The sequence below is a fragment of the Danio rerio genome, chromosome 25, assembly GCF_049306965.1.
Source record: "Danio rerio strain Tuebingen ecotype United States chromosome 25, GRCz12tu, whole genome shotgun sequence".
In the NCBI taxonomy this organism is placed as follows: Eukaryota; Metazoa; Chordata; class Actinopteri; order Cypriniformes; family Danionidae; genus Danio; species Danio rerio.
This window is the reverse complement of record NC_133200.1, coordinates 1,977,620-1,990,417: the sequence shown is the minus strand read 5'-3', so window position 1 is coordinate 1,990,417 and position 12,798 is coordinate 1,977,620. Positions and strand designations below refer to the sequence as shown.

Below are 12,798 nucleotides of genomic sequence, written 5' to 3'. Positions count from 1 at the left end.
GGGGCTAATAATATTGAGCTTAAAATAGCTTTAAAACAATTAAAAACTGCTTTAATTCTAGCCGAAATAAACCAAATAAGACTTTCTCCAGAAGAACAAATATTATAGGAAACACTGTGAAAACTCCTGAATCTGTTCAACATCATTCGGGAAATATTTAAAAACATTGACAGGAGGGTGAATCGCTGTGCTTTCAGCTGGTGAACGCAGCGTCATGTGTTGGCCGGCGTGGAGCGGTCAGTCTTGGGCGAGTGCTGGAGCTCTCTCCAGGTGCTGGAGCTGCAGGTGGGGCTGCGGTTGGCCATGCGGGTCAGCAGTGTGGTTCTGCGGATGCTGCTGTCCGAGTCCTCTTTGCGGAAACTTTTCCGGATCTTCTGGCAGCACGGGAAGCAGAGGGCGAAGTCCTGCAGGAGGTGTCCGCTGAACACCATGTAGATCCACGGGTTACAGCAGCTGTTCAGACTGGCCAGCAGAGCAGACAGAGTGACGGCCGTGTTCTTCGAGTCTACAAACACACACACACCCATATCATATCAATGATGAATCCATCAAACGGTCTTATATTAATAATCAGTGGCAGTGAAAAAAAAGATTTAGCAAATCCAATAAATCATTCAGTGTGAGGGGCTGGTGCCTCATGTCAACAAGCTTCAACCCTCTTTGAATTTGGCTTTGGATTGCACCAACAATTTTGGCTGCAATGCGCTATCAGTCCTGTGGTGGCAGTGATGAGAAATGTATTTTTTGTGCCTCAAATAAAACGCCACCAAGAAGCAAAATCAGCCAGCCAGCATTGGTACATGTAATGTAGTGTAATGTGTATTTATATAGCGCATTTATTGTGTATGGCCAAACACCCAAAGCGCTTCACAATCATGAGGGGGGTGGGGGGTGTTCTCTCCATACCACCACCAGTGTGCAGCATCTACTTGGATGATGCGACGGCAGCCACAGGACAACGGCGGCAGTGCGCTCACCACACACCAGCTATTGATAGAGCCAATTTGGTGGATGGGGATGATTAGGAAGCCATGATCATAGGAGCCAGGACACCGGGGTTACACCCCTACTCTTTCATGAGAAGTGCCATGGGATTTTTAATGACCACAGAGTGTCCGCTTCACTTTTACTGGGGCATTAGGACTCATGCAGACCACAGGTTGAGCGCCCCCTGCTGGCCTCACTAACAGAATATATTATATATATTTACATATTTAATATTTATTTACAGAAGTCAAATATATATTAAAATGTAAATTAAATTTAATAAAAAATAACAATGTTGGGTCAAATATATATAATATATATTAAAATGTTAAATAAATTTAATTAATAACCAACGTTGGGTTAAATATAAATATATAAATGTAAATTACATTGAATTTAAAACAACAATGTTGGGTCAAATATATATTAAAAATGTCATTAAAATTAAAAAAAAAAAATAACAACACACCATTGGGTTAAACATATTAAAAATTTAAATTTAATTTAATTAAAAAACAACAACATTGGGTCATATATACACACACACACACACACACACACACACACACACACACATATATATATACATACAGTGGAAGTCAGAATTATTAGCCCGCTTGTTTATTTTTCCCCAATTTCTGTTTAACGGAGAGCAGATTTCTTCAGCACATTTCTAATCATAATAGTGTTTATAACTCATCTCTAATAACTGATTTATTTTCTCTTTGTCATGATGACAGTAAATAATATTAGACTAGATATTCTTCAAGACACTTCTATACAGCTTAAAGAGACATTTAAAGGCTTCACTAGGGTAATTAGGTTAACTAGGCAGATTAGGGTAATTAGGCAAGTTATTGTATAACGATGGTTTGTTCTGTAGACTATCTAAAAAAAAATTGCTTAAAGGGGCTAATAATATTGTCCTTAAAATGGTGTTTAAAAAATGTAAAACTGCTTTTATTCTAGCCGAAATAAAACAAATAAGGCTTTCCCCAGAAGAAAAAATATTATCAGACACACTGTGAACATTTCCTGAATCTGTTAAACATCATTTGGGAAATATTTAAAGAAGAAAAATAAATTCAAAGGGGGTTTAATAATTTTGACTTTAACTGTATGTATATATATATATATATATATATATATATATATATATATATATATATATATATATATATATATATATATATATATATGTAAATCAAATTAAATTAAAAACAAGAAAATTTGCCATCAGTGGTAAATGGTAGATGCTGTAGATTTTTCGCTTGAGTTTTGTCAGCGTCAGTCCTGCACACATTAAACTTTTCCACATTCAACAGAGTTAAATCCCAAATTGACACACGTAAATAAAAAAATCAAATTCAGACATTTTTATGTTGTGAAAAACATCAAAATATCCAGAGTTGATTATATTAGACTTTTGGTTTTAATGGGGATTTTAAAGCTTTAATATAAGAAGTCCTCAGCTATGCATATTATCAGGGGCAGATTTAGTGATTTTGGGGCCCTACGCAGTTCCAGCCATGGGGCCAAATGTTTCTAAAATGCACCTTTAGTGCTTTAATTTTAGTTTTTCTTGTTCTATCATTTGATCTCCTATTCTACACTTTAACTGCAGGTACAAAAATGAGCCTGGATGAGCTTGAATGTTATAAATGTGTTATTCCACTGCAACACAAAATCACTCGTCAAATCAACATGGACGATTGATCTGAGTTTATTTCATTAGCTTGTTTATGAAGACTGCAGACTGATGCATGAGAAACTGTCTCTTTTTTTTTGGTTTAGGGAGTTTTGTTAGTGACTTATTTTCTCTAAAATAAATGTGTTGATATTTAATCATGCTTTCAGCCATTTTTGCTTTTTATTCCTACTTATTTTTGCCAAAATAAAAATACCTGGCTTTAAAATTATCTTTATTCTTTGCTAAGGAGCATCTCAATGGCAGCTGATACAGAATTAGTTACATACAGCTTGTCATCTAATCAGATAGAAAAGGCATCATCCAATCAGAATCTCATCTACATTCTCTGTGTTGGCCAATCCGCATCCAGGACTGGAATCATATATATCATATAAAGAATTACTATAATATGGTTGAAACACTACAGTATTTACTGTAAGTTACTATATTATTTGTCTAATATGTGTTTATTATTCTTTTTTATGTTACACAAAAATGCTGAGTTGTACTGTCATATATATTTAACAAAAAATAGCCCAATGTTAGTCAAATATATGTTTAAATGTCATTCGAATTTCCTTTAAAAATTATCCAGTGTACAGGGTCAAGTATCTATTAAAAGTGTCATTTAAGTTCAATTAAAAAAAAACAACAACATTGGGTCAAATTTATATAAAAGATGTAATTAAATTAAATTAAATAAAAAACGTGACCTTGCAATTATCTTTATTCTTTGCTGAGGAGCATCTCAATGGCAGCTGATACAGAATTAGTTACATACAGCTTGTCATCTAATCAGATAGAAAAGGCATCATCCAATCAGAATCTCAGTCTACATTCTCTGTGTTGGCCAATCAGCATCCAGGACCGGAACCATATATTGCATATTAAGAATTACTTTAATATTTTACTATAGTATGGTTCAAAAACACTACAGTTTTTACAGTAAGTTACTATGTTATTTGTCTAATATGTGTCTATTATTCTTTATTGTGTTAACACAAATATGCTGAGTTGTATTGTCATTTATATTTAATAAAAAATAACCCAATGTTAGTCAAATATATGTTCAAATGTCATTCGAATTTCTTTTAAGAAAATATATATAATATATATATATATATATGTGTGTGTGTGTAATTAAAATTAAATAAAAAAACAATACCCGACTTTAAATTTATTTTTATTCTTTGCTAAGGAGCATCTCAATGGCAACTGCTACAGAATCAGTTACATACAGCTTGTCATCTCATCAGTTAGAACCAGCCTGATCTCATGAGAAAACGTAAGTATTTTACATTTTGCCAGTTTACTGGCTAACTTGTACGAATTCGAACGAGTTCAGTCGTACAAAATTGTATGATTTTAAAAAGGAGGCGTGGCACCCAGCCCCACCCCTAACCCCAAACGTCATTGGGGGATGAGCAAATCGTACTAAATTGTTCTAATTAGTTTGTACGAATTCATACGAATTAGCCGCTAAAGCAAAAAGTTACGAATCCGCTTGTTAAGTGTGACGTCACACGAAGCGGCTTCCGGGTGCAAGCGCTCTATTCAACTGAATGGGGAGATTCATGAAATGGTAATAGTAAACGTTTACAAAGCGATTTTATACTTTTGAAAGTCACGATCGCAGTATATATATGTCCATGCCTAATATACGATGGCCAGAAAGTGATTCCTTGTTTTATAAATTGTTAAATTTTTGGTATTTGTTATGCAGCAAGCCCAGAGATTGTTGTGTACACTATGACTTTATATAAAATTCACTTTAATGTGTGATAGGAATAAAAACGTGATCATAAACGAATGATTTCTCTACTTAAGTGAATGGCGGCTTGGACCCGGAAACAGTATTACATACGTCACCAACACGTCACCACTTAACAAGCGGATTGCCGTAAGATCAGAATCTCATCTACATTCTCTGTGTTGGCCAATCAGCATCCAGGACCGGAACCATATATTGCATACAAAGAATTCAACTGGATCAAAACGTCTTTAGATTTATTTATAGCATTAAAATTCCTAAATAATTTTTTTGCAATAAATAATTTTCTATTCTGTTCTGTTCAGTTCTGTTCTGTTCAGTTCAGTTCTGTTCTGTTCAGTTCAGTTCTGTTCAGTTCTGTTCTGTTCAGTTCTGTTCAGTTCTATTCTGTTCTGTTCTGTTCAGTTCTGTTCAGTTCTGTTCTGTTCTGTTCTGTTCTGTTCAGTTCTATTCTGTTCTGTTCAGTTCTATTCTGTTCTGTTCTGTTCAGTTCAGTTCTGTTCAGTTCAGTTCTGTTCAGTTCTATTCTGTTCTGTTCAGTTCTGTTCTGTTCTGTTCAGTTCTATTCTGTTCTGTTCAGTTCAGTTCTGTTCAGTTCAGTTCTGTTCTGTTCAGTTCAGTTCTGTTCAGTTCTATTCTGTTCTGTTCAGTTCAGTTCTGTTCTGTTCTGTTCTGTTCTGTTCAGTTCTATTCTGTTCTGTTCTGTTCAGTTCAGTTCTGTTCTGTTCTGTTCAGTTCTGTTCAGTTCAGTTCTATTCAGTTCTGTTCTGTTCTGTTCTGTTCTATTCGATTCGTCTTTAGACATTTTAAAGCATATGGAATTGCCTACTGTGTTGCCAGGTTTGATTGAAAAAAACAACAACAACAAAAACCCTAAACACCCTGAACTAATAATAAATGTCTGTCATTTTTAGGTTGGAAATGAGGTGTAATTGGGTTAAACAAACACGCTTAAGGGAATGTAAATGTGGAATCTGAACGTGAGCTTTACAGATCATAAACGCTACGCAGCTGTTCTGCTTCGACACACTATTCTGGCCTCATGACTTCATTCCTCAAATCATCTTCATAATCATATCAGACACACTATATTTAACACATTAGCACTTCTTTCCATTAGCTGCCATCTGAGCGATTTAAAACGAAACATATTTACTGTGACTTTAAAATACGCTGCTACTGCATATGCAGCCATTTTATTAAATAATACAAAACATATATGCATTATATGAGACAAAACATATGTAGAATTATGTATTATACAAAACATGTTAATGTATATAATACAAAACATATGCATTATATAACACAAAACATTTTATTGTACAATACAAAACATATATGTATTATATTATACATAAACATTTATTATAGAATACAAAACATATTTAACACTCATTAAACAACATATTTATTTGTTAATTAATTAAATTTTTTTAAATATGAAGTGGCCTTATTGTGCATATTTAACACTTAGTTATATTAATAAAGTGTCATGATGGTGAATATTTAACACTTAAAATATAGATGTGGAATGAACAAATGAAACACATCTGTATGCATAAATAAAGTATAAGAATAATTGATTAGTCACGTTATTATATCCGTTAAGTAATAAGTTGTGCTATTTTTTCTTAATTATGCAATATTATGAAACATTATAGAGAGTCATAATGCATATTGAATACTTAAATTATTACTTATATGAAATAATGTTGGTTAAATAATTATGTTACACAAAAATGCTGAGTTGTATTGTCATTTATACTTAATAAAAAATAACCCAATGTTGGTCAAATATATGTTCAAATGTCATTTGAATTTCCTTTAAAAATTACCCAGTGTACAGGGTTAAAAATCTATTTAAAATGTTAAAAAACAACAACATTGGGTCAAATTTATTTTAAAAATGTAATTAAAATTAAATAAAAACAAATAACACAACACTGAGTCAAATATTAAAATGTAAATTAAATTTACTTAAAAAAAACAACATTGGGTCAAATATATAATAAAATGTAAAAAAAATTTATTAAAAAGCAACAAAGTTGGGTCAAATCTATATTAAAATGTAAAAAAAAAATTTTTAAACAACAAAGTTGGGTCAAATATATATTAAAATGTCATTAAAATTTTATTTTAAAAAATACCACAGCACTGGGTCAAATATATAATAAAATGTAAATTAAAATTTATTAAAAAACAACAAAGTTGGGTCAAATATATTCATTAAAAATGTCATTAAAATTGGATTTAAAAAATAACACAGCACTGGGTCGAATATATATTAAAATGTAAATTATAAAAAAATAAAACAGCAACGTTAGGTCAAATACATATAAACAATATCATTAAAATTTAATTTTAAAACATACCACAACACTGGATCAAATATATAATACAATGTAAATTAAATTTATTAAAAAACAACAACGTTGGGTCAAATATATATTAAAATTTAAATTAAACTTAATTAAAAAACAACAACGTTGAGTCAAATATATATAATATATTTTAAAATGTAAAATACATTGATTAATAAACAACGTTGAGTCAAATATATATATAAAATATATATTAAAATGTAGAATACATTGATTGATAAACAATGTTGGGTAAAATATATATATTAAAATGTAAATCAAATTGAATTTAAAACAACTATTTTGGGCCAAATATATATTAAAAATGTCATTTAAATTAAATAAAACAAAATACAACACTGGGTAAAACACATATTAAAATGCAAAAAAATTAATTAAAAACAACAACGTTATATATACGTCATATATATAATGATATATAGTCATAGATATAATGATATATATATATATATATATATATATATATATATATATATATATATATATATATATATATATATATATATATATATATAATGTAAATTCAATGTAATAATACAAAAACTGTTGGGACAAATAAATGTTAAATGTACTTTAAAATTAATTTTAAAAACAATAATGAAAGGGTAAAGCTAATTAAAACTTAACCAAAAAGTGCGCAAGACATCCCCACGCGCACATTTAGTTATGAAACCGCACAGCGATATGAAAAGTAAAGCTTTAGGTCTCACCGTCCCAGTTGAAGCTCTGGTCCCACACCGACCACATCTGCACGGTGAAGAAGGGCGCCCAGCAGATGACATAGGCGAGCACGATCACGAAGGTCATCTTGACGGTGCGCAGCTTCGCCCTGGAGATGCTGGAGACCGAGCTCACCGACTGCTTCCCGAACACCTGCGTCCGCTTGCTCTTATACCTGATGCTCATCCTGATGCTGTGGCAGATGAAGCCATAGCAGGTCATCAGAATCAGCACGGGCACGAGGAAGATCCCCGCGGTGATCCAGGTGATGTACGCGCGCACGCCCCACGGCTGGATGAAGTGCGCCCAGCAATCGAACACCTCCGAGCCGTTCTGGATCTCGCTGAGCGAGAAGATGAAGTACTGCGGGCTGCTGAGGACTAAACTGCACACCCAAGTGCCGCCGATCATCACCTGCGACCTGCGGGTGGACTGCTGGAGGGTCTTCAGCGGGTGGCAGATGGCGATGTAGCGGTCCAGAGTCATCATCACCATCATATAGGTGGACGCGAACATGCCCATCACCTGGAGGTGTTTGACGATCCTGCACAGAAAGTCCGGCCCGTAGAAGCGGAAGGTGATCTCCCAGCAGAGCTGCGGGAGCACCTGGAAGAAGGCCACCACCAGGTCTGCGAGGCTCAGGTGTTTGATGAACAGGTGCATGCGCGAGGTCTTCTTCTTCGTGTTGTGGATCGCCACCAGAACGCTGTAGTTCCCGATCACCGCCACCGCGAAGGTCACGCTGAGCACCGCGATCTCGATTTTAGCCACTTCCTCATCGCGTCCGAAGGGGTCAGAGGTGTTAGGGGGGTGCGACGTGTTACTGTGCGTCTCCATTTTGAGGTTGGCAATGAATTAAAGCAGCTTGATTGATGGAAATACGCGCGCGTAAAGATGGGAACGCCAGAGTCCTGTTGCGCGGCTCCAAAGGTTATACACTGGCAAAAAAAAAAGCTTTAAATCGCACTAGTGTTGAATCCTAAATCAATCGTGCATGGTTAAAGCAGTTATGACTGAAAATACGCGTGCGTAAAATCTGTGGGAACGCCGGAGTCCTGTTGCGCGGCTCAGAAGTTTACGAAGGCAAAACAGCTGTAAGTCGCACTAGCGTTGAATCATAACTCAAATCCATTTTTTGCAGGAAGGCCTACATGTTATTCCTGAAGATTTGATATGGTTTTTATCTTAAAAACCTCAAAGAAACAGTAATGATGCATTTGCGTGTGGAGCGCGGCGCTGATCTCCAAGTGTGTGTCTGTGCCTGAGCGCGACAGCTTTTAAACCCGCCTCAGATTTCAGCCAAACCCACTGCCACTGCCCTCCGCCCACCAGCCCCTGGAGAAAGCACCCCTCTGGCGGTCTGCTTTGTGTGAAGATCAGCTGTGACACATTCCCATATAGAAACATAAATATTAGCGCACTAATGCCTGCGTGTGGAGGACATGCCCGGGTCATGCTTTTGGCTGTAAATAACATCACATAAAAGGAAGGAATAATTGAGTAAATGTCAGATATTAAATATAGAACACACAATCGGTTAAAAAGAAATTATTACTTTTTCATGACAGTTTGAGCAACAAAACAACAAAAACATTTAATTAAATCAAAATGAGAATTAAGTAATATAGTCAACTCAGATGCTATACCTCGTTCATTTCTGACCCAGTGTTGGGATAAGACACCCCAGCATTTTTTTAGAGTGCACAAATGCTAAAGGTTAAACTAAAATATATATGAATTCCATAAATGCTGCAATATATACCCTCACCGGCCACTTTATTAGGTACACCTTACTAGTAACAGGTTGGACCCTCCTTCGCCTTCAGAACTGCCTTAATCCTTCGTGGCAGAGATTCAACAAGACACTGGAAATATTCCTCAGAGATTTTGCTCCATATTGACATGATAGCATCACACAGCTGCTGTAGATTTGTCGGCTGCACATCCATGATGCCAATCTCCCGTTACACCACATCCAAAAGCTGCTCTATTGGATTGAGCTCTGGTGACTGTGGAGGCCATTTGAGTACAGTGAACTCATCGTCATGTTTAAGAAAGCAGTCTGAGATGATTGAGCTTTATGACATGGTGTGTTATCCTGCTGGAAGTAGCCATCAGAAGATGGAGACACTGTGCTCATAAAGGGATGGACATGTGTTGCATGCAGAACTGTTGCACACAATTTATTTGTGTTGAATTTAAGCAAACAAATAAAATTTAATAATGTTCAACTTAATTTGTTTGTTTAAATTCAGCCCAAATAATTTTACTTAACGTAAAAAAATGAGTAAATTCAAGGAATCATCTTTGAATAATTTCTTTCAGTGGAGCAACAATACTCAGGTAGGCTGTGGCGTCGCACACCATTACACCACCACCAGCAGCCTGAACCGCTGATACAAGGCAGGATGATCCATGCTTTCATGTTGTTGAGGCCAAATTGTGAGCCGAGCATCTGAATGTGTGAGCAGAAATGGAGACTCATCAGAGCAGCAACGTTTCTCCAATCTTCTATTGTCCAGTTTTGGTGAGTCTGTGTGAATTGTAGCCTCAGTTTCCTGTTCTTAGCTGACAGGAGCGGCACCCGGTGTGCTCTTCTGCTGCTGTAGCCCATCCGCCTCAAGGTTGGACGTGTTGTGTGTTCAGAGATGCTCTTCTGCAGACCTCGGTTGTAGCGAGTGCTTATTTGAGTTACTGTTGCCTTTCTATCAGCTGGAACCAGTCTGGCCATTCTCCTCTGACCTCTGGCATCAACAAGGCATTTGCGCCCACAGAACTGCCGCTCACTGGATACTTCCTCTGGAGCATTCTCTGTAAACCCTAGAGATGGTTGTGCGTGAAAATACCAGTAGATCCGCAGTTTCTGAAATACTCAGAGCAGCCCGTCTGGCACCAACAACCATGCCACATTCAAAGTCACTTAAATCCCCTTTCTCCCCCATTCTGTTGCACACTATGAACTGCAGCAGATCGCCTTGACCATGTGTACATGCCTAAATGCATTGAGCTGCTGCCATGTGATTGGCTGATTAGAAATTTGCATCAATAAGCAGTTGGACAGGTGTACCTAATAAAGTGGCCGGTGAGGGTATATATTTTTAATTTTCAATACACACATTTCAATTCTTCCCAAATGCAGTTTTAAGCACATCTAAAAATAATAGCTTTAATAACTCATTTATAATTACTCATTCATTTTGTCTTGCCATAATTACAGTACATAATATTTTACTAGATATTTTGCAAGATTCTCACTTAAACTAAAAGAATTTCTGTCATTTCATGAATGCTTTTGTCTTTAATTGTATATTGCTGTGGCGTCACGGTGGCGCAGTGGTTAGCACGATTGCCTCACAGCAAGAAGGTCGCTGGTTCAAGCCTCAGCTGGGTCAGTTGGCGCTTCTGTGTTTGCATGTTCTCCCTGTGTGCGAGTGGGTTTTCTCCGGGTGCTCCGGTTTCCCCCACAGTCCAAACACATGCGCTAAAGGAGAATTAACTACATTGTTAATAGTAGATGTGTGTGAATGAGAGTGTTTGGGTGTTTCCCAGTGATGGGTTGCAGCTGGAAGGGAATCTGCTGCGTAAAGCATATGCTGGATAAGTTGGCGGTTCATTCTGCTGTGGTGAATAAAGGGACTAAACTGAAAAGTAAATGAATGAATGCACATTGCAGCCGCTTGCTGACAGTGCTTTTAAACTAGTTTTCACACCTCTGAATGTCTATGACACTCTCAGGCATTTGCAAAGACTTGATTAGGACTTCAAATGCCTTTAAGAACTAATTAAGAACCAATTTGTGAATCATTTAAAATAACCAGCTCAGAGAGTGCACCGACTCAAAGCACATGAGGATGTTTCACAGAACAAAAGAGCAACATCCAGCCAATTCAATATCTGACAGTGTGGGAATCCTGCATTAAATATTGCTGGACAGAGTCGTCAGGGTCTCGGACGAAGACGAAACACACTGTTCTAGCAAAGTGAAAACAGGATTGCTGATTAGTAAATCACTCACACGTGTTACACATTGTAGATCGTCTGACGAAAGGATCCAAGGAGAGGATCTTATAAACGAAGGCCAATTTGTTATTAGTGTGTGTCCTGAAACTCAGCATTCCTTCCAGTTTGTCCTACAGCGACCTGTGGGTGGGGATTACTGAGGTCACGTGATCAAGTTTGGGTTTGATTAAAAGACAAAGTGAAATCAGAGGCTGGGCAGGACTGGATTTGTTGTGCAGAGATGTGAAATCATTAAACAGAGTAATCAGATCTGTATATTTTCTAAATCTAAAAGAGAAACATAATCGAGTGGTACGCCTGCGCAAATATCTCATATACATCCTGATAACTGTTTCATACAGCAACACTCTGAGAAATAGACAGAACAAACTACCTAGCAATGCACTACCACCTTAGCAACAGCATAGCAACACCTTAGAAAACACCCAACATACTCTAGCAACCGTAATACACCATAAAACAACTCACAGAGCACTCTACTAACAATATAACAAACACAATGTGACAAATACCTTACAATGCCCAGAAAAAACACCTAGCAACACCCTAGCAACTGCATAACAACACCCTGAAGTGTATTCATAATACTGTCCAACCTCAGAACATATTGGCAACACCTTAGAAAAAACCGCAAATAATCTAACAACCAGAACACACCCTAAAACAACACACAGAGCACTCTGCTAACAATGTAACACATGCAATGTGACAAATTCTAAAAAAAAAAAAAAAAACATGCAGAACACCACCTAGCAACACCCTAGCAACTGTATAACAACATCCTGGAGTGTATTCAAAACACTATGCAACCTCAAAACACCTTAGAAAACTCTAGGAGCTAGAAAACACCATAAAAGCAACACACAGAACACTTTAATAACAATATAACAAATGCAATGCGACAAATGCACAAAAACACCCAGAACACCACCTAGCAACAACCTCGCAACTGTATAACAACACCCTGAATTGTATTTACAGTACTATGTAACCTCAAAAAATATTAGCAACACCGTAGAGTTTAATAAAAAAATAACTAAGGAAATGTGATAAATGTCTGAAAAACACCCAAAATAATCACCTAGCAACACCCTAGCAACTGCATTACAACACTTAGAAATGTATTCGAAATACTATGCAACCTCAAAACATCTCAGCAACACCTTAGAAAATCCAGAATACTGTATTTACAATATAACAAATGCAATGTGACAAATGCCTTAAAT

The 12,798-nt window shown here is 36.3% G+C and overlaps 1 protein-coding gene across 1 annotated transcript; it reads right to left on the bottom strand.

Annotated features, from left to right (window-relative positions):
* Positions 1 to 202: 202 nt before the first annotated feature.
* On the bottom strand, positions 203 to 8,415 carry avpr1aa (arginine vasopressin receptor 1Aa). The gene is given in 2 exon segments (NM_001301114.1): positions 203 to 505; positions 7,543 to 8,415. Coding segments are annotated over 2 exon segments (1,140 nt in total). The 5' UTR covers positions 8,390 to 8,415; the 3' UTR covers positions 203 to 212.
* Positions 8,416 to 12,798: the final 4,383 nt, after the last annotated feature.